We start from the raw sequence: 23821 nt of genomic DNA, 5'->3' as shown, positions 1-23821 counted from the left end.
GAGCTGATTTTTAGAGTGAACACACACAATTATTGTACACCTAGCCTTAGAAAATCGTGCCAGCAAGTTTTCTGCCACTAAGCAAATCTTTTTAGCCACGATTGACATTAGAGTTTGGACAGATGACGGATGCTCCAGTGAAGTTTCACTATGGTCTCTGAAAATTCAATATTTCGCAGTACACTCATAAGCTAATTCTTACTTCATGCATTACTCTAGATACTTCACCATTTTCCAAGACTTTCAAAATATCTTATTTCCCTTTATAGTAACAGGAAAGTAATCCTACTCATATCCTGCTCATGGCTTTTACATTATTTTTCACAATTAGAAGATAAAACATATAAAAATAAATAAATAATAAATCGAATTATAAAATAATACAAATAACAAAGAATAAAAGAAATAAAATGAGAAAAATTTAAATTAATCCTAAAAAATAGATATTTTAAGCAATAAAACTTTATAAAAAAAAGAAAAAATTTTACATAACTTCATAGCACATAAAAGAAATTAAATTAATAATGTCACTGAAAATTCAGTACTACCCAGAAGAGCCCCCCCCCCCCACAAAAAAATAAAAATAAAACCAGCTGAAATTAGCTTTATCTTAAATTTAATAAAAAAATTGATTATGATTAAGGTTTTTTTTTAGATTTTTATTCCAATATGTTTAGATCTAACCTGTCTTTTGGAAATAGAGGCTAGATAGTTACTACATAGCTAAAAATGGAGTCAACAGGCCTATCCAGCCTGAGTCTTGACTCAGTTTGTCGAGTCTGGCCATAATAATATATTACTAAAACCAGGTGCAGATAGTACGATTATAAGATGATATCAGTATTACAGTTGTAGCTCATCTTTTCGTGGTTCGGATGCGTTGTGCATACCCACACGTATTTGAAGGAGTAAACCACAGAATGTAGTTTCATAGTAACATTTTATTCTTTAAATGGACAACAAAGACCTCATATTACCAGATTAACGACATGAATGATGTTTATACTGAGAAATCCAAGATGATTTACATTTGCTGCGCGACAAAATGAGAATTTTTCGACTGACAAACAAAATTTTTGAACCGAGACTCGAGGACTTTGAAGATTGTCGAACACCAGAAGATGCAAGATCAAAATTCAAAGGCGCAATCCAAAACCAGAATCTTGCTTCGAGCAAGACTGTCGACTTCACAAACTAGATTAGGAACTAACAATTCCGATTGTCAGCAAAACATCATTTTCATGATCCAGATTGTCAGTCAATGAAACAACATTTCCAAAATCAAGCTCGTCAGTGTGACAGTATATTCTTCAATACAGATTATGAATTTACAATCCGGTTTGTCAGTGGAATTGGCTACTTTGAGAAAACAGCCAATGGTGACTCACTATTCACAGTTTCTTGTCTTTCCAAGTGTATAAATCTTAGAAAATAAATATTACAATATTCTGGCAGAAATATAACAAATATAAAAGCAGAATATCTGTAAAGCGTCAATGACAAACATACATCCAGCATTATCTAAATATATTTTACTTTTAATAGGACTACTCTTTATTATCATTAAAGTGTTTTTAATTTCAATTATTATTTATTTTCTTCAATTTTGCAAGTTTTTAGTAGTTAGTATGAGGTAAATTCTACTCTCAAAAAAGCGGGATGGAAATTACTTAATAATTAGAAAGTCAATATTCATATATAATATCAAATATTTGAAACAGTAAATAAAATATTTAGCGGTAAATAGTGTATAACATTTTAAGGTGTTTGACCAGTACTCGTAAAGTAGTTGTTAATATTACTTGTTGATATTCCAGGCATAGACGGAGCCATCGAATCCAGATGTAATGAGGAGTCCGTCTTTTTGTGCATATTCGATGTTTTTCACCCAGTTGGAATGACCTTTCAGTGACGTAATCCGTTGCCTCAGGTTTCGAACATCCCACAATCCGATTGTTGTGTCGTCACTACAGGTGGCAAAAGTTCTCGAGTCCAAAAACCTAGATAACAAAGTCTTTGTTAATGACATTTTCAACTGGTTTTTATGTGAGGCGGAAAGAGAAAAAAGAGAGGTGAAAAAAGACAAGTGGTTTTAAAAAAAGAAGTATCGAAGTGCGTATATACATAAGCATCAAATTTCAATTTTCGTTAGCAAAATATCAATATTCAAATAATACTAATATAAGTGTTGTGCCGTAACTAATGGTGGCAAATGTTTTCGAGTCTTAAAATCCAGATAACGAAGTATTTGTTAATGACACTTACAACCGATTTCCGTGTGAGGTGGAAAGAAAGAAAAATAGAATTAAAAAATATATCGAAACGCGTATTTAAATAAGCATAGGATTTTAATTTCGTTAGTCAAACATTAACATTAATAAAAAAAAGGTACTTGTGTGATGTAGTCTTATTTGTTCCGCTAAAAAATTGTTCCGAAAAAATTCTTATTTGTTCCGTTATGTATTAAACAAAAACAAAGTTTTTTCAACTGAAAGTAAGGAGTAACATTAAAACTTAAAATGAACAGAAATTATTGAGAATACGAGGGGGATTACCCCCTCCTCAATTCTACGCTCTTCATACTACAGTGTTTTAGTACTTAAAAAAAATCTTCTTATACTAATTAAACGGCCCTTGTGTTTCAGGAGTCGTCCTTAAAGGACTAGGACAAAAAGTCCCAATTCTTTCAGAATTGGACAAACTTTAGCGTAAAGAGTGAGGTATTTAGGAGTGGGCAACCCCCTCATATACGGAATAATTTTTTTTTTTGTTGAAAAAAAAACTTGTTTCTTTTATTTAATTTCTGATCTTCTTCTAAAGAATGCCGGGCAATCCAGCTCCCGCTCCATGGAGAAGTGCCTCCCCAACGAAAAATTCCTCCATAATGTTCCTCTCGTGAAAAATTCCCCACCCCAGAAAAGTCCATCCTCGCAGAAAATTCTCCGAAATTTTTTTGCGGACGATTCAACCTGGAAAATTCTGCTTGGCATACTTTCATTTGAAGAAGACTTTAGTATCTGGTTGTTTTCAAATCATACCGGAAATCCTCAACTCCGTGGAACATTTTCACAGAAATATCCCTCCTACCGGAAAGTTGTTCCCACAAAAATTCCCCTATTGACAATTTCTCCCGTGGAAAATCTCCCCCCCCAGAACAAAACCCTCCATATTTTCCCAACCTTGTCGACAATTTCCTTCGGACAATTCCCCTGGAACAACCCCACATTTAAAATTGAGTCGTAAAAGAGAAAGTAAGACAATTAAAAAAATATTGTAGCCTATTGGAATTCGGGTAAATACCCCTAGTGTTAAATTTCCCCAGGAAAGTTCATCTCCAGAAACCCCCCCCCCCCATGAGAAGTTTTTGTCGTGGAAAATTCCTCCGGCATACCACCCCCCCCCACCAAAAAAAAATCAGTATACTTCCCAATAACAAATACTATAAACAATGGACAAATTTCACAAATTAGGGCCCTTTCCCAAGGGGCCGTCGACGGTCATGTTATAACCAAAGGTATAGTCATCGGGCCTTTCAACTATGCTGAACAAAGTGAATATCTCAAAATTTTGACTGGAGGACTTTGGAGGAAAAGGGGCGTGAGAGGAGAGCTAGGCGGCCTCCAATCTTTTTGATCACGTTAATAGAACTAGGGCTTCAATTTTCTTTCAAACGAGCCCTTTTTCGAAATTCTACGACCACTGGCTCAATATGATTACTTCTGGAGAAAAAAAACACGTATCGGTGATCTCAACAGTAGGGTCCTCTGATACGCTGAATCTGACTTTTGTGGGTGCTTTTCCCCTCCCTTTTCTTAAAATCACGCAAATTTTATCAGGCTCGTAGCTTTTGATCGCTTGAACTAAACTTAATGAATCTGGTTCACATGGAATCAGCATAAAAAGTCGATTTTTTTGACACCTCAATTGATATTTGTTTTTAGAGTTTCAATTACTATTGAGCCGAGTCGCTCCTTATTTACATTTCGTTGCCACGAGCTGTTTGATACAATCATTTCGCTATTTATTTGTTCGGTTACATATAAAATCATTCTTTTACTCATTTGGTCTGTTATATATAAGATAATTCCGTTATTTATTTACTGCTCAAATCAAATTATAGTCCAAACCAAATACAAATCAAAACCAGGAGCTTTTAACAGATCTAAAAGTCCTAAATATTGACACATGGTGGATTATCGCAAATGTGAAGAAGAATATACTGTAGATCGTACAAACTCCATGTCGTTTTCCTGTGACGATAACTTGGTAATCTACTTTGTCTTTCGTGTCATCTACCAAATAGCGCGAAAATACCCAAAAAATATAATGGTATCCATTCACACAATTGTGGTCTACACAGTTGGCCTATAAGCTTTTGTACTTAAGATCTATATATTAGATAACACTCACCTTACGCAGTTAACGCAGTCCAAATGTGCATTTTCAACGCAATGAATTGGCTTGTGTGTTAACGGATCAAAGGTGATAAAACTTCGCTGTTCACAAGCTGCTACAAGAATTTTCCTATAAATCCACAAAACATTAAGGCTGCGCTCCAGAAGCCGATTGTCTTCAATTAGAGTCAATTATTTATTATTACCTTAATCCTAAAATAACGGATAGTCAAATTTCAACCTCTTATATTCTCATAATAAGCAAAAGAGACTAACAGTTTAGTTGATTCTGCATTTATAATGCAAAGAATCAACCTTTTTTTATTACCTGATGTTTCGGAACACGAGAAATATAATTATCATTACTTATTATGTATTAAATTATCTTTAATGACAATAATCCTCTTGAATCCACGCTAATTACGAGATTTACTAATATAAATTACGAATGAAGTTTACAAACATAAACAGAGAAAAACAAACAACTATCTACAGTGGCACCAGACAGACAAGTCCATCAGAGTTTATTAAAGCCCAGCCTGATCTTATAATTTACCTTGCATTCTTCACAAAGGTGGTCTCAAGAAATTATAAATACACGAAAACACAGAACGGAAATATTTAGTTTGGAGACTATTTTTTTAGCATCTGTATCGATCCCCAATTCACAAAAAAAAATTTATTGCTGGACTTTTGAATAAATACAAAATATCGCTGTCCTGAGGCTTAAACATTAATATCAACACCCATGTCGCATTGTGCCCATGTCTGCCAATAGCATTGTATTATTCTAAAACAAACTGAATTTACATATTATTCTATATTCTTTATTGAACTATTTTATGGTATCAGGGAACATACAGAACAGAAGACTGTTGGTAATTATGTATTTAGACACATTTACAAAAGAAAAAAGAGAGAGTCGTCTTGAGTGAGGTTCCCTCTCTCTGCAGTCACAGTAAAGTAAAATAAAAGGGAAGTTACGTTTAAAACGTTGTTTTTGTACAGAGAGTACATTAACTATTTCATTACAAACGGAATCTAGAGATAATTGTGAGTCTTTGCTGACTATTGTATGGTATCCAGAGCCAATGACTGGCAGTGATTCGCTATTTAAAGATATTTGTAAAATAAAGAGAAAGAAAGAGAGGGAGGAACGGTCATAGCTAAAATTCTGGATTAGCAATGGTTACTCTCAAGAGACTTCCAAGCACTAGTTTTCGTTTTTTTCAGAAGGGGGAGAAAACTGAAGCGTGTTGTTTCAATTTGATCAAAATCTAATACTACTACTACTGCTAACAGCTCACCGCACCACCAAGCCACCTGAGCCCATCACAGCTACACACACTCCTCCTCCATCCCAATCTATTCAAAGTCTCCTCTTTACACCCTCCAAGGAGCTTCCTATTTGCCTTAAATCTTTCCTTACGACACCCCCCACCACAAACAAGGACAACCTCCTTTTTGTTTAGCCCTAGACGGTGGCCGGAAAGGAAAAACTTCGGCGACCTGTCATCCTTCATCCACTGCATGTGCCCTGGCCATCTCAACCTTTCTCTCATCATAGCCCTAAAAAGCGGGATTGAACCACATTTTTCGTACTGCCTAATAATTAAGATACAGTCAGTCTGTCGGGTACCCAAAACTATTCGCAGGCAATTTCTATGGAAAACATCTAGCAAATATTCTTCCGTTTATCGGAGCGCCCATGCTTCAGAACCATACTTGACCACTGTCATCACTGTAGCTTCCGATATTCTAATCTTGGTTTGGAGACTAATCTTCCTATTCTTCCAAACTTTTTTCAACTGTGAAAAAACACCCTGGGCCTTGGCTACTCTACTTTTAACATCTACACAGCACCCACCGTCTTCACTAATAACACTACCAATGTAAGTGAAGCTGTCGACTTGATCGCTCTTTTCGTTACCCAACTTTTCCATCTTTTCATCTTCACTTATTCCTAGTCTTAGCGACTTAGTCTTCTTAATATTAATCCTAAAACCTATTCTTGCACCCTCAACTCGAAAACCTATAAAAGTTCATTTATTTTGCTCACACTTTCATCTAGGATGCTTAAATCATCAGCATAATCTAAGTACAGGAGATTTTTATTTCCCCATTTGATTCCACGGTCTCCCATTGCTTTTCCTATGCTCTTTAAGACAAACTCCATTAAGATGTTCCATATAAAACGCAGTCCTGTTTAATTCCTGACTTAATACAAAACCAGCAGCTAAACTCATTTCCTACCTTAACCTTAGCAGCGTTACTCTTGTACATATCACTAATCACTTTAACGTGTTTGTCTGATATACCATACAAAGACCTTTGCTAATGCTCTTCTATCAGCTGAATCGAACGCTTGCTCATAATCTATAAAACTGAGGACTAAAGGTCTTTGATAACTCATACACTTCTCAATTATTAATCTAATAGTGAAAATTTGGTCAACACATCCTCTACCCTTCCTAAGACCGAACAGTTCTTCTCTTAAAACTTTGTCAACAGCATCTTTAAGTCTAAAAAGTATCATCATACTAAGTACATATGCAGACAATATTTTGAATACTTGAATATTAGCACCCCTCACTCTTGAGCATCGCCTTGGGTGAAGCCTCTCTGCACCCATAGTGAAGAAAAATAAAGCTAAAGCTAAAAGAAATAAGTTTCTTTTCATAGAATTTAAATCCAGAAGGAATAAAGTCTATATTTGAAACTTACGGTTTATTTTTGTTTAGTTTTATAGGAAACGCAATTACTGGAAAAAAAGATCTGTTAATCTCCTTAGGGCTGTTTCACTTAAAATAAAAATAATATTTTTTATACCAAAATATCCAGATTTGCGTTTTTTTTGGCTAGAAATTTCTCCCAAATCTATTCATTTATGGTGATAAAATTTCTCTATATAATTAAAAGCCAATCTCTAGCCCTTCAATCATTCATACTATTGGATTCAAAAAAGATTAAATGTTGCCTTTCCAACTTCTTGTACAATACCAATAAATTATTTTTGTAAATATTGCACCATTGCTTCAATTATTTGAATTTTGAGTTCTTGCGTGTTTTTGTCTATATTAACTCAAATGTATGATAGATGCGTCTTCCTCATGAAATGTATGACAATCCCTTTCCTAAATATGAAGGAAAAAAATTGAATACGTATTTGTCCCGAACAATTTTGTCCTCCACCCCAAATGATAGCCGAGTCCTTTGAAACTAACCAAAATGATTGTTAGCTTATACTAATAGATAAATATTCCAGAGCTTTCTATCTGTGACAGGAAGTTACCTGAAATTTTGCGCATTGTAAAATTTTTATTATTAGAAACAAATATATAAAAATTTACTTGGAAAGTAAAGCTTCCACTCTTTTCATTGATTCTATATTTTTTTGAACTTCATCTTTTTCCATCGCTTTAAAAAAAAATCACATAATGAACCTTTTCTCATGAAACATTGCAGGTGCGAGTTTCATTTCATTTCAAAAATTTTCAACCTCTTTATTCGGTTACCAATGAATATCCTTCAAAATATTTATTAATTCCATCAATAATAATTCCTTCAAATACTTCCTTTAAAATATTAAAGAAAGTTTGTCTGGAAACGACTGGTTATTGAAAATCCATTGTGTTTCTGCAAATGTTTAAGCATTTAAAATTATTTCAACCCCTTTGTTTGATTACTAATATCCTTCGAAATATTTATCATCTCCTTAAATAATAATTCCTTCAAAATATTAAAGGAGTCTTTTCTGGAAACAATTGTTTATTGAGAACCATTGTTTTTCTGCAAATGTTTAATTATTAAAAAAAAATCCCAACCTATTTATTCGGTTACTAATGAATATCCATTTAATGCATTTCACAATTTTTAAGATAAATACTTCTCATTAAAAAAAAAAATAAAGGAAAAACAAAACAAGTTGGCTTCATATTAATCTAAGCTAACTTATAATTTTTGTAGCTAATATAGAGATCACCCTTTCTTATGTACAGCATATAACTGGGTTAGGTTTTTTGCTTTTTCTTTTACTAAAAATTTCTACTATTTTACATTTTTGTAATAAATGGTTATCATTAAACAATTTTTTTAAATTATTTATGAAAGAATTATTGTTAATAAATAATTATTTCGTTAATAAACTTATAGTTATAATTATTTTATTTAATTAGTGGGTCTCTCCGCCTTTACAACCTGTAAGCATGCAGCTTTATAGCAATTGAAATGAAGTATTTTTTTTTACCTAGTCTATATGTTAATTTTAATGATTACTTTTTTTGCTGAATCTTTTGACATATTTATCTCTACATTTATGACTATTTTTGCACGTTTGTATGTCATTGTGTTTAATATAGTGGTCCTTAGTTTACAAATATTATTAACAGTATAATTAAAGCTAATTACCCATCCGGTGAGAATTCCAAATTAAAAATACCCCCATGGTAGCCAAAACTTGAATCCCGTCCAAAGTCCCAAGAGCTACAAGGCAGACATGACGTATACAGATCACGGAAAAGAGCATCTTCTTGTCCAATACATCCTCTCCTGCCCAATTCTCTTCCAGCAAGAAGGGGTCCTTGGGGGGCAAAGAAAGACTTTTTAGAATTCCATAGCTTCATTTACAAGCCTTCGTGACTTGATGTCACCTAGAAAGAAAAAGAAAACAAATTTTGGTGATTTTTATGGATACACCTAGTTTCGACCTTAAAGCAGATCAGAAATCTTCTCAGGCGATGAGGAGGGGTGGTCAAACACATATGAAGTGTTTGTAGGGTACAATCTTTCCAAAGAATGGGGAAAGAGCCCTTATCTCCGGACTCTGCCTGCTGAAATGGCTATATTATAGCTTTAATGGAGTCCCTTTACTACTACTACTACTGCTAACTACTTACCACACCAACAAGGCACCTGAGGCCAAAACGGATATGCAGAGTCCTCCTCCATCCCAATCGATTCAAAGCCTCTCTGTTTATACCCTCCCAGGAAGTTCCTATTTCCCTTAAATCTTTTAAAGACATCCTCCCACCCAAACCGCAGACGACCTGCTTTCTGTTTAGCCCAAGACAGTTGGCCAAAAAGAACTATTTCTAGCAATCTATCATCCTTCATCCAGAGAACCTGCCCTAGCCATCTCAAACTTTCCCTCATCATAGCCCCCCGAAAGTGGGATTGAACCACACTTTTAGTACAGCCTTCTGTCTGAAATGACGTCATATATGGTTACGTCATATATGGTTACAACCTACGATTATGATGTAATTCATCAAGTTTGTATATGAAAATTCAGTTTTTTTTGTATATTTTGATTCTATTTTAAAAACTATTTTTTATTACAAAGGTACTATATGTACCACTTTTCATTAAAGTGAGCCATTAAACAGCTCTCCATGATTTTCCAGTGCCCAGCTAGCTGAGGAGAAAAAAAAGGAAAAAAAGATGCCGTCAATGCAGAATTTTTGTAGTTCAAGCCACTTTGCTTGTTTTTCAAGCCAACATATTTTTCTTTGTTGTTTGAACCAAGAGACTGTAAGTTTCCTATATGAGTTTTGGACAAGGTGGTCCCAGTTTTAGGAGTTATGGGTTATTGTATTTCTTAGTATGGGACGTGATCATAATATACTGAACTAGATCAGTTCATTATAAATTTCATATATTATCTTGTCAAAAGATAAGCGTGTATAAATAATGCATTCACTTATTACGTCATATATGGTTATAACCTACGATTATGACGTCATTCGTCAAGCTTGAATACGAAAATTCATTTTTTTTTTATTTTGAGTCTATTTTAAAAACTTTTTTTAATTACGAAAGACACTAGATGGACTAATTTCCTTTAAAATGAACCATTAAACAGCTCTCTAAGATTTTCCAGTGTCCAGCTAGCTGAGAAGAAAAAAAACGAAAAAAAAAGATGCCGTCGATGCAGAATATCGTAGGTCAAGCCACTTTTCTTGTTTTCCAAGCCAATGGATTTTCTTGGTTGTTTAAGCCAAGAGAATCCTATATAGGAGTTTTGGACAAGGCGACTCTAATAGTGTGCTTTGTGTTTTGATCTGACACTAGTTTTAGGAGTTACGGGTTATTATTTCTTAGCCTGGGACGTGGGTTGCTAGCTTGCTAGCTACTGTTGTGGATATGAATCAACTGTGACGGGATACTATACATGAAAAGGGTATTGAATGAGGAATAAAACAATATATTTCTTTCTTTTTTCTATTGGACAACTTAACTGGACAATGGGAAATCAGATGGTATGTTTTTTTTTCAGTTTTTATGGCACTTGGTATTAACCAGTAAACTTGGAAAAATTAAAAAAAAATGAGGTATTTTTAACTTACGAACGGTTGATCGGATGTTAATGAAATTTGATATTTAGAAGGATATAGTGTCTCAGAGCTCTTATTTTAAATCCCGACCGTATCCGGTGACATTGGGGGAAGTTGGAGGGGGAAACCTAAAATCGTGGAAAATGCTTAGAGAGGAGGAATCGGGATGAAACTTGGTGGGAAAAATAAGCACAAGTCCTAGATACGTGATTGACATAACAGGAACTGATCTGCTCTCTTTTGGGAGAGTTGGGGGGAGGGTTAATTCTGAAAAATTAGAAAAAATGAGGTATTTTTAACTTTCGAAAGGGTGATCGGATCTTAATGAAATTTCATATTTAGAAGATCTGTTTAGCTCAGATCTCTTGTTTTAAATCCCACCAAATCAAGTGTCATTGGAGTAAGTTGGGGGGAGGGGGACCGGAAATCATAGAAAATGCTTAGAGTGGAGATCAGGATAAACCTTGGTGGGAAGAATAAGCACAAGTCCAAGATACGTGACTGAAATAACCGGACCTGATCTGCTCTGTTTAGGGGAGTAATTCAGAAAAATTAGAAAAAATGAGGTATTTGTAACTTACGAATGGGTGATCAGATCTTAATGAAATTTGATACTTATTAAGGATCTTGTTAAATCCCTACTAGATCCGGTGATATTGGGGGGAGTTGGAGGGGGAAACCAGAAATCTTGGAAAACGCTTAGAGTGGAGAGATCGGGATACAACTTGGTGAGGAGAATCAGCAGATGTCGTAGATACGTGATTGACTTAATTACGTATGGACCCGCTCCTTTTTTTTTGGGGGGGGGGGGGGTTAGGGGGGTCCAGTGCTTGGGCGAGTTTGGTGCTTCTGGACGTGCTAGGATGATGAAGATTGCCAGGCGTGTCAGGAATCTGCACAAATTGATTTAATAACAGTTGTTTTCCCCGATTCGACCATCCGGGGGCTGAAGGAAGAGGAAAAATTAGAAAAAATGAAGCAGTTTAACCTACAAGCGGGTGATCAGATCTTAATGAATTTTGATATTTAGAATAACCTCGTGTCTCAGAGGTCTTATTTTAAATCCCAGCCGGCATTTAGTCTCTGATTTTCCTTTTAAATCGATCTATTAATTCTTAGTATTTTTCTAGAGCTTATACCATGTGAGATCTTGGCTCTTGGCTCTTCCAACCTCGTCACAAGTGCCATATGAGCTCTTAACTCTTGCAGAGAGTAAATTTAAGATAGCTTTGCTAGCTAAAAGATGAACATACCTCTTGATGAACCTCTTAAAAATAATTTCAAATATACTAATTGCTACCCTTGCAAATGGGTTGCTGTCCCCTTCTTTTTATGACACCAGATATAGCCCAAAGCTTAAATGCAAAACCTTGATAATTTTGGTTGGATTTCACTTGTTTTGTGTACTCACCAATTATTAGTTCATAATGCCGAGTAAACCCAATAAAAAAAGAATATAGCAAAGTTGTGTATATATTCTAAAACTATAACTGTCCCTATTAGGGGGGGGGGATGTTTGCAAGAGGGGCAATTAGAATATTTGGAATCAGCATTAAAAGGTGCACTGAGTGGCATATACATCTTTCAGTTAACAAAGTTATATAAACATCAAAACATTTTCCTTTCTGTCTTACAAGATAAATTTACCCAAGAATATTACCAGGAAACTTCCCAGGCCCTTGCTTAAGCTTAATATCCATTCCAGAGTTCCATTTCCCTTAATTAGCCCTATGGGTTAACGTTTATTACAGGACAGAAATGAGATAGGAAAAAAGAAATACATCATTAGACTCTCCATTCAATTCTCTTTATAAATACATTCTGCCATAACAATTACATACCAGCCAAGCACCATCACCTTAATGTGGCCAGATACATTCCTAGGCTATGCAGGACTGCATAAGTTTCTTGGCTCTTTTTTCAAATTGATTTTATTTGGCATTATGAACCAAACATTGACAATAAATAAGCATAAAAGATAAACCAACAAAAACATAAAATTTTAGTGCATTAAGGCCAGGGTTTAAATATCCATTTTCAGTTGGTATTACAATCATAAGATGTGTTCAAAAAGTACATAAAACACTACCACACTTAGTTATTTCTTGTTGTCCTTTGGTATCTCTTTTTCTCTGGATTTAATGGCATCAATATTATATTTAAGATCTTTTTGATTTGTCAACAAAATGCCTCTATGTAGCTTGTAAAAAAAATCCAATACACAGCACACCAAGATCACTAGACTTGGAAAAGCACAGCCAATAAAAGTATAAATCGTTTGTTGTTGCCTACCCTGCCAGGAGGTAGTAATGGTGCTGTTTTTCATTATACATTTCATACCATAATAGTCAATTCAAGCTAATTAGCCTCAGGATGAGAGGCCTAGAAAAATGGAAAACTTGGTTTAATCTGAGGTACTACTTATATCCACTTCATCTACCATTTCTTCAGATAATTTTCCCATTATTATTGAAAAGTGAAGAGTCATAGTATATGTTTGTCTATAAAATTTACTAAAGCTAAATCTCATTTATTAGTTTATAAATATCAATTTTTATACTGTATGAATTGTATAATTTGTACCAACTTGTTATAAGAATGACAAATATTTTAGTAGAAAATATAAATGCTGTACTATAAAAAATACCACTGAATAAGAAGTGATGCAACAGGCCTTAACCATTATGCCTTCACCTATAAGATACCCACAGTATCTGGCTGTACTTTCCAATCTCCACAGTGTTGATTTTGTCAAAAAAGAAGATTACAATCTGGACCACTTAATGACAAATTGTAGTGCTCTTGAGATAAAATCCAACAGCAGTCAACTATAGCTGCTGGGAAAATTCTGGAATCTAAGTGTCACATCAGCAGCAAAATCTCTAATACAACTACAGCATGCCCAGCAAACCCAGAGGGAGGTCTACTTGGACCTTTTTGAGTTTCATGATCTTCAAGGCAACTAGATACACAACATAGCTGCTGCCATTGCTTGAACCTCTGTGAAGTCATCATTTGGTCATGCCACTCCCAGCATTAAATGGATGTGGAAAAAGGAATAGGCCAAAATGGGCTACTGCCAAGAGGCCTCTATTATAAAAAGAGGAAAAGAAGAAAATCCAAACAATCGCAAAACAGATATTTATCACTTACAACACATGCTGGCAATTTATATATTTATTGAATATATTATTGTTTATGGTGGAATACCCAAAGGATTAGCCTCTCATCAAGTATTATCTTCGATTTATTTAAAACATTTAGTGCCTTTTAGATATTTTGAGTTTCTGTGCTTGATGTCCAAACCAGATCCACCTGATCCCTCCATCAAAGGGGACCAGGCGATTCCCTGGAGTGATGCAGCTATTTCTCCTTCTCCTGACCCTACAAACATTGAGAATCAAAAATAGCAACAGCCACCTCTTGACTGCCATCAAGACGATCTCCTTCTAGTGATGGAACAACGATTTCTGTAGATTCATCCCAGCTGAGTGACCCTAACTGTCAATTACTAGGTAGGGAAAACCATCTGGCTTGGGAAGACTTCCAAGTAGGTCAAAAACATAAGAAAAAGAATAACAAAAAACGTAAAGTTGATGGCCTTAAACTATCCATAAACTCAGATGATTCAACAGCCCCAATCCCTGGTCATGAAATATTCATCCCAATGTTTGTTGTAGTGATCTCACCAGATCAGACAAATACCCTACCCCCAAAATTTGTACCCAAAAACACATTGATTTTTTTCAGAATGAATATTTTTAAGAAATTGAGCCAGGAATTTGACCTATTCATTAGGAATAATGAAGATGCTGACGTATTAGCAAATGATGCAGTTTGTCTTATCTCTCTGCTGGACCTGAAACAGATTAGTACCATGGAAGTAACTTGCAAACCAAAAGAACCAATTCTTTAAAAAGAAACTAGGCCAGTCATTTATAATGTACCAACTCTATATACAGATAGTGATATCCAAGAAGGTCTTACTGATAGTTCCCTTTCAAACTGCCAATTAAAGTCAACAACAAGACTTAAGAAAAAATGAAAAAAAAATAGTATCAAGCAACTCAGTTCTTTGTGTATTTGAAGGAGAATATTCACCAGAAAATTATTTTTGTTTGGTGGAGAGTTGCCTTTAGACACTATGATGAAAAAATAATACAATGTAAGCATTACTTAAAACTAGGGCACACACAAAAATTTTGTCCATTTGCCACAGCTGTTGTTTGTGAAAATTGTATGTTGAGAGGTCACTCAGAAATCAATTGCCAAAACTAAACAAAATGTGCAAACTGTGTTGGTTCACACCTTTCTGAAAACATAAATCTACACGTGAAATACAAACAAAGAAGTCAGATTATAAAAATAGCTCAGGAAAGAAAAATACCAGCAACTATAATTGCAAATGCTATAAGAAAAGAGACTAGGCAACCTCAGCTAAACTTTCCCAACACACCCTCCAGAACCTCAACTCCTGCCCAAAAACAAAGAAGACATCCACACCAGGCATGAAAAGAAAAATACCTTCTTCCAACTTCAAAAAGACTTAATCCCTGTCAACAAATGACTGTCCCATAAGTTTGGTTAGCCCTTCATTCTCCAAGCTTGATCATGAACTAGAAGGACTTTCAACAGGTTTATTTCCTTTGAAACCAAAATGACCTACCTCCTTATCTATTAGAGGTACTGGACGTCCAAGAAGAAATATAAAACCACCAACACCCACAATTTTAGTTGGTAATCAACTTAGGAATTTGACAAAATCCATTGTTATCCAGGAATTTATTCAAACATCAAATTATGACATACAAATGAAAGGCAAATTATGTGAGAAAGCACTAGAGAAGCACTTCCCAGAGTCCTTGCTGAAAGAAGTGACAGATGAATTTAGGGAGCTAGTTGCTGTAGTTGCTCCTCAGAATATTCAAATTTACCAATGATTAGAAAACAGCCCTCGCCCCCCCCCCCAACTGATTAACAAAGTTAGTGTCATAGATAAACTGATTGTATTGCAGTAGAACACATTCTTACTTAATAAAATGAAAATAATAGAACTCTAATTGTATTTAAATAAAGAGAAAGTGGATATAATTTATCTCCAAAAACACATTTGAATAATCTTAAAAGAGTGTCCATACCAGGATACAAATGCTACTGCAAAGATAAACAGCTTAGAATTTAGTTCATTCCCCACTGCCATCAAAGCAACATGATCACAAAATTAATTTAGTGGGGGGTCTTAATCATATAATCTGCCATCCTTTTACAATTCCAAAAATACTAAACATTCAACCATAGACATTCAACTAGGTCCTGCATCTGCTATTGATCAAATGTCAACTAGTAGAGCAACAGATCTACAGAGTGATCATTGTGCTATAAAGACAATAATCTCACACATGCCTTGTGAAACAAAAGCTGGTAAAAGGAAATTTATCAACAAGAAAGGTAAATGTCCTGTGATCTAAAATAGGGATATTCACCAAAAGCAAATATCTGAAAGATCCTCCAAATTGGAAAAATGAACATGCAGATAGTTACCCTTTTCCAAATTCTCAACCATGGGAAATGGAGGCCCCTGAGAGTCATCTCTAATTGCTCCCTAAGGATAAAACTTATTATACTGATCAGTACATTTGTCAGCTTTTGCTAATAAAAATTCCTCACTATTTCCTGAATATACTCAAGTTTACACAGATGGCTCAGTAAAGGGATCAAACATATGAGCAGGGGTTTGCATTCCTTATGTTTCCTTGAATATATCAGAAACTATCCCATCCCATGCTTCAAATTTTGTCAGCAGAACTATTTGCCATTCAAAAAGCACTGGAATTTATGGCCAACCTCAGACCTGCTTCAAAATAAGTGTTAATTATTTATGATTTGAAGTCTGTCATCCAAATAATCAAAAAATAAATTATGAGGCTGCTGAATCAGATTTAAAATCACTTGGAGGTTCTCTCCTAAGCCTTATGAAGGCTAACACTTCAATTTGCTTCCACCATATCCTCAGCCATAAAGGATTTACTCACAATATGACAGCTGATAGACTAGCTAACCAAGGAATAAATGCTTGTATCCCTTCACCTTCAGACTCCTTCAAACTTGGAAATCTTGGTGGTGGTGTTCAACATCAATAGAAATGCCCCAACATATTTTTTTTTAGTGTTTTGTATTGGCATCACAAAGCACCAAGATTAAGATAAGCTACCAGAAAATGAATATTCCAAGCATTTGATTCCATCAGTAATTTACAACTACATCTGGTCACTGAAAGACAAATCTATAATTTGATGATTCAAATCATGAAGAACACAACGAAACATTGATAGAATTCTAAAATGCAGAAGAGAGCAAGAATGAGTAGGTAGAGCCATATTGGTACTGGCTGGCTTATTGACCTTAAACTGCTGGGGATAGGCAGCTCAGATACTTGCACTTCCTACAACCCATCATCAAATTAGTGACTTTCAATTGACAGGAAAGTGGAGTGTATTTTTATTTTCAAGTGTTGTTGTTATGAAGACAAAGGATTATTGCTGACCATTTCTGCATGGACTACTGAAGGAAAAGAAGGATTTAAGATACTACTTTGAAATCAAAGTGGTAAAAGGACTGCATGGTAGTCCATATATCCTCATATAATTTCTGGAACTGGAACTTGACTGAAATCTTTGGCATATTTGAGATTATTAATTTGCAGCTGCAAGGTGATGATTGTAACTAGATTACAATAAAATCAAAAATATAGGCCTTTATGGGAAATTTTGAGCAAAAAAAGGTACTTGTATGAAATACCTCCAACCTAATATTCTTCACTTAAATACAACCTAAGTATAACTGTTTGCTGTCAGTTTTTTTTGTTTTTGTTTTTTTACAAGCAAATTTGAGGTATATATTTGCACATCAGGAGGAGAATAAAGTACCTCTGTAGTTTCCATAATTTGGTTAATGAAGCATTAAATTTTTGTCACTGTTTTTATATTTCATTAGGATTGAGTGTCAGAGAAACAGACCCACCATACTTTACCCCTATCCCCCATAATGTGCAAATATATAGCCCAAATTTGTTTCTAAAGTATTATAATTTAATCTTACTTTGGTATATTTCATTAGGATGGAGTATCAGAGAAACATATATGAAAAATATTAGGTAGACAAAGAACCCTAAATTTACAAATCCTTAAATGGATAATAAACCATACAATGTCAAAAAACCAAAGTGGTAACTGAAGAAGATTTGGTCTCAATCAGCAAAGACAAGGGGCTAGCAGAAGTTAAGAAAAGGCTTTTAGAAATTCTTGTCCCAGTGCAACACTGAAACACATTAGACTGCATTATGGAAGATTGCTGAATTGCCTTTCTGTTTTTCCTTCATCATACCTAGTTGAAAAAAGATTCAGTGTGGTTATAAGCATTTTGACAAAAACAAAGAAGCTCCTTGAAACCAATAAATTCAGATTCAAGACTGCAACTCAGCAATATTGGACCTGATTAAACTAGATTGGTACAAAGTCTCCAGCTTCTTACTTCACATTTTCTTTCTGATCTTTAAATTTTAATTTCTTTTTCAAAAACATATTACCTACTTAAATATTTGAATGTAATTTGCATCAAATTATTATTGATTTCATTTTATATTTACTTTGATTATTTATTTTGTTCAATTCTGATGAGAAGATGGTATCATATTCATTTACTTAATCAACTGCAAAGTATTTGAATTGATAAGTATTTCTAAAGTAATTTGGTTATAGGGGTATGAGGTATTATTCATTTTGAAAAAGGGGTCTCTTTTGCAAAATAGTTCAAGAATCCCTGATCTAGACAAATTAGGATCATCATAGACCTACAAAAATGGAAGATTTTCAAGGATAGGGATAATTTCTGTCATTTTCTTCTTTTTTTTAATGTATCTGCACTTGCCAAGTTTACCATCAGTAAATGCCCAATTAAGACCTTATTGAGCTCTGAAGCCCAGTAAGCAGATAATTGTTTGCATTAAGTCTTGGAAGACACTTGTAAAATAACTCAAAGATTAAAATCCCCTCTGAATACTAGAAATGATAAAAATCAATTAGAATAAGCTTATTGGTTGCAGGGTGAGACACATCATTCTTATACTATTTAAACATTTCAGTAGATACTAGGAAGGTTTGGAGATAAGAATTAGAGCACTGTGCAATGATTTTCAGTTAAAATCTGAAGTGATAAAAGTTTGTATTTGGGTGCATATTTAGACTAGTTATGGATTTGGGCTTCAGACCAATATAGTCATCAGATCAGACTATCAGATATAGTCATCAGATCAGACTATATACATCAGACTTGATATAGTATCAGGTTACAATCCCTGACCTAGACCTCACTATTTGCAGCAAAGAATTGGCAGCTGCAACTATCTCATAGAAAGCAAATCTAGCTTAAAAAGACCAGCAAGTAAAAATTATCATGAATAATGACGAAAAAAAACAAATTATTTAAAAATTCATCTCAATTCCATTACCATGATCAATTTTCTCAAAGAACTATCAAGAAAATGGTCTCATTCATGATTTTTTAAGCTTAAAAAATACTCATTGTTTCTTGAAGTTACTGATTATAACATAAAGAAAACAGTCAATGTTTGAAATTTTATTAAAGTAATGTGCTTAACAGACAGGCTTTACTTTTAAATCTAGACAGTTCTGTTCAAAGAGTGGATATTAGTCTAGCAGCACAACCTAAGCCAAATTCCCCATGATGGTCCCAAACACAGCCCTAAATAACATATTTCCATATTGTCTTTCATCTTCTGATCCATAATGTTTTCTTGGTTATAACAAGTTTCTTGTAAACATGACCTGTGAAAACCAGCTTGCTGAGTAATTGCAATGGGTAAAGTATAATTTAAAAATGTGGATGCAAATAGAAGAAACATGATCTGATTATGCCACATTTTATAGAGTAAGGATCCCTCTGTTTTAGTGTTTTCCTTTAGTTTTGTATGTATCCTAAGGCTGTATCTGGAGCCATAAAGAGATAGGGTTTGCAATTCTAGGGTAACAACTATATATTGAAAAAGAGCATAAAATAAGGGGTAAATTTATAGCAAACAGTATTACTGGCTTTCATATAAAGTGAATATACCCCTCACTGCCTTTTTTTATGCTCTTTACAAATATAATAATTGCTTCTACCAGAAATTCAGATTTAAGCACTTTTTGACCTCTTAAAAATGACCTAAATATGGGGCATAAAAAAGGATAAGAAAATTGTTCTCAAACCTTACCTTATAACATTGATCTCAAATGTACTCTTTCATTATAAATCCATTATTTTTTAATGTCTTACAATCCACAAGCACTGATTTTCCAATATTAATTTGGATAAATTAATTTTTCTAATGTTATAATGTTTTCTTCTTCATTAACATTGAATTTGAAATAAAAGCATACATTTTTGGTCAAAAATATGAAAGCCGGCTATTACAAATGCCAATTATACTGTTTGCTATAAATTTACCTATATTAAATACAGCAATGGTTAGTTTACATATTTAATATATGCTATGCTTTACCCCCACCCCCCTGATGTGCAAATATATAGCCCAAATTTGTTTCTAAACTAGGCTATTATAGATTTGCACTTTCAAATATCCTGTTGTTTTGTAAAAAAACAACCAAAAACGCATGTTTTAATTGAAATTTTGGCAACAAGGAAGAAGAAAACACCATAACATTAATAAAATTTATTTATCCAATTTAATTGTGAAAAATCAGTGCTTGTGGATAATTTAACATTAAGAAAATGGATTTATAATGAAATAGTAAGTTTGAGTCCAGTGTTTTAAAGTCTGAGACCAATGTTTTAAGCCTTGTTTATACTCCATAATTAGGTCATTTTTAAGAGGTCAACAAGTGCTTAAATCTGAATTTCCGGTAGAAGCGATTATTATATTTGTAAAGAGCATAAAAAAAGGCATTGAGTGGTATATTCACTTTATATAAAAACCAGTAATACTGTTTGCTATAGATTTACCAAATAAGGAACCTAATGGTACTACTTTTATCTATTGACATTTTCCTTTAGAAGTATTCAACCAAAAAAGTTTACCTGTTGATTTTTACTGCTTAAATTATTACACCTCTTTGTTAATCAGGCATTTGTGTTCTTAACAAGCCAGAGGCACATAGGCTGGTTATTGTCAAACAATGTTAAGTTATTGTGAAATTGTTGTTTTATTAAATCTATATCAGTATTAGCTATGAGTAAAGCAATTATTATAGCCTAGGCCTATTCGGAAAGAGCACAAAAAAAAGGCATTGAGTGGTATAGGCTACTCACTCTATTAGTATGCCTAGGTCAGTTGTGTGAACTGCTCAATATTTACTATTAGCTTTAGCAGCTTATGTAGCTAATAGAAGTTACCATGGCTTAGACCACAACCAGGAATACACTAGGCCAAGAGACATACCTTTGAGTCTTTTTGTATTTATCATAAATTAGCCTAGCCAACATATTTTATTCAATTAGGAAGTAAATAAGCCACTTCGAATTAAGCTATTGTATTTTCCTAAGATGGGCTGGTCCACCTTTCAACCTAAGACAAAGTGCAATGCAAAATTGAATACTCACAAAAAATTACCAGATTTTAAATGGTTTCTTCCTGAAAGGTCAGTTGATTAACTTGAGAGACCTCTAAACTGATAATGGTCAATTGAAGACGTCATTTTGGTGAAGTGCACATTTCCTGGATTTTCTGTTTAATCCACCGACGATTCTGCAGCTGCAATCCACAGCCTCTAACAACTACTTGCAGAATGACGTGGTTGAGAAAACCAAGAAATGTAACTAAAAATAATTTGCACAATCTGTTCCGAAATTCTGCAAACAAACTTCAAATGTAGGTCAAGAGCAATGGAAAGTGAAACATCCACTTTGACGGCCAATGTCAAGGGAAACATCCACCGATAAAAACTTTTTGATTTTATTACCCTCTTAATATTGATTGCGCCAGGAAAGAAGTATCTTCTCAGACTCGCTCAGCAGACATTTAAATTTATCAACACCCGCTCATTGAAAGAATAATCAAGACTAAGGACGTCCTTGCACGAACAGCAAATCAAAGAAGGGAGGGGACCAGTCGTGTTCTGAAATAATCTTTACTTGAGGATATTGGCGGATCCTCCGCCAATGTTTGGCGGAGGGAGATGAGAGCAGGCCCCCGAATGTTTTTTTCTTCTGGTGCACTCCTTCCTGTTTTTTTTACTCTTTTTCAAAAATAAATTTGTAAGTTAGGTGAGTTATTGACGCCCTTGCACATTGAGCCCTCCTCCAAGATGTTGCTCTAGATCCACCCCTGCTTGAGGACAACAGAAGATAAGTTTAAAAAACACTCCTGCTGGTGAGTTTTAATTTTTAAACCACTCTCTGAATTTTTGTTTTTTAAAGAGACATATTCAACAATGTGACAAGGGGGTGTGGACCACAGAGATGAAAAAAGAAAGAATACAAGTTCTCTCTAGTTTACACTATATGTTCCATGATAAAAAATTAGCATGACTTCGATCTAAGGGTAATATATGATTGCGAGTTTAGAAGAATCTTAGATCTTTTCTTTTTTCGATCTTTAGGGTTCAGACCCAACCTATCGAAAAAGAAAAAATTATGATAAAAGACAGAAATAATTTTTTTCATTGTTGAGCTATATTGCGTTTCAATTGATGTTACTTATAGAACTGACCCCTTTCGCTTTAGAAATTACTATATTTTAGAGTTTTGTGCCGTCCTTTCTTAGAATCCAAGAGAGACTCATTCTCCTCTATTCCACTCCAAAATGGTCCCTATATTTAAAATTTGAAAATGGTGACCGAAAACCATAACCAGAACACTATTTTGCAGATCAAAATGGAAGGGGTTTGTATTCCATAATTATGAGTCTTATCTGTATTTACAAATTAATAAAACATGAAGAGCTAACAAAGAAAAAGTAATGAAGCCAAGTTCAGTTTGGAGATAATAGCTTTCTACAATTTGTTCAACTTAAAAAACAAGTTAGGACTTAGCATTCTTAAAATGAGAAACATAAAAAGCAGTACAGAATCTCTTTCATTATTCCGCAATGGCTTTTAAAGCTACTTTGTCCGATATTAGTTCTCCCATCTATTACACCTGATATATGAATCTCGTGAAACTAGTAACATAAATGTTGTAATTACGAAAATATGGTTAAAACTGGGCATTTGCGTCTTCCCTTTTTAAAACACAAAACATACTTTTTTTTACTCAATTCTATTGTTTTCACCTTGCCCAGTGGAGAACTTTGAATGGACAGTAACTCATGTTCTAAAAAGCTGTTTTTCAAAATCTAGATGAGGGAGGAGGGGAAGGGGAGGTAATATTTAGTTTTTCAAATTTTTCAATGGAAACACAGAGGTATTTTTTAACGGGACTACAAAAACAGATATTTTTTCAAAATCCAGAGAGAGGGCGAATGCAGACATACAACGACTACCTAATTGAAGCTACTGCTGTCTTCAATAAAAACTTTGAAAATACCTTCCTGGGGAATAACTTCGAATCTGAATCCATTCATGAAAGTATCATTCACATAAACCACACTTTCCAACATAACATTTTTTTTGGAATTTTACCGATTAATAATATTCCTCTTATTTTGTGAATTTTTCAAGGTGAATCAGAACCTTCGTTAGCTATTTCAGTAAATTTCATCAAAGCTTTCTTTGGCAAGTTCAGTTGTCCTTTAGGTCAAATACAAAATTCTTTAACTAAAAATCGAACGTATCCGCCTATTTGGACACATGTCTATTTCCAACAACCAAAACAAAAATCCACTAGTAGTTTTTATGCTGTATGTCTAGTAGCATTTGCTTCTGTTTTCAGAGAGCCTTAGATAACTTCGAAGACCACACTGCCTTTCCATGACGAAAGTAAAACAGTTCAAAATAGGGATGATACCTTTTTATTGACAGTGAAATATAAAATTATTTAACTGGATATTTCGAACACATATACAGTGTTCATCATCAGCAGTAAAACTCAGCTGATCAGCATCATCAGCAGTTTTACTGCTGATGATGAACACTGTATATG

At 34.2% G+C, this 23821-nt stretch overlaps 1 protein-coding gene across 2 annotated transcripts in view; it reads right to left on the bottom strand.

The window, feature by feature from the left end:
- The window catches only part of LOC136027473 (DDB1- and CUL4-associated factor 10-like), a 43206-nt gene extending 21642 nt beyond the window's left edge, over window positions 1-21564 (bottom strand). The window contains exons 1-4 of one of the 2 annotated variants that reach the window (XM_065704770.1): window positions 21354-21564; window positions 8802-9043; window positions 4411-4524; window positions 1803-2000 (exon numbers count right to left, since the gene is read on the bottom strand). In XM_065704770.1, the coding sequence (XP_065560842.1) occupies window positions 1803-2000; window positions 4411-4524; window positions 8802-9016 (527 nt within the window). In that variant the 5' untranslated portion in view covers window positions 9017-9043; window positions 21354-21564. Of the gene's footprint in view, window positions 1-1802; window positions 2001-4410; window positions 4525-8801; window positions 9044-21343 lie in introns of both variants that reach the window. The other variant, XM_065704769.1, reaches the window with a different exon arrangement.
- Window positions 21565-23821: the final 2257 nt, after the last annotated feature.

The sequence above is a fragment of the Artemia franciscana genome, chromosome 5 (genome assembly GCF_032884065.1).
Source record: "Artemia franciscana chromosome 5, ASM3288406v1, whole genome shotgun sequence".
NCBI lineage: Eukaryota > Metazoa > Arthropoda > Branchiopoda > Anostraca > Artemiidae > Artemia > Artemia franciscana.
Note: the sequence above shows the minus strand (reverse complement) of the source record. Positions and strands in the feature narration are given on the sequence as shown.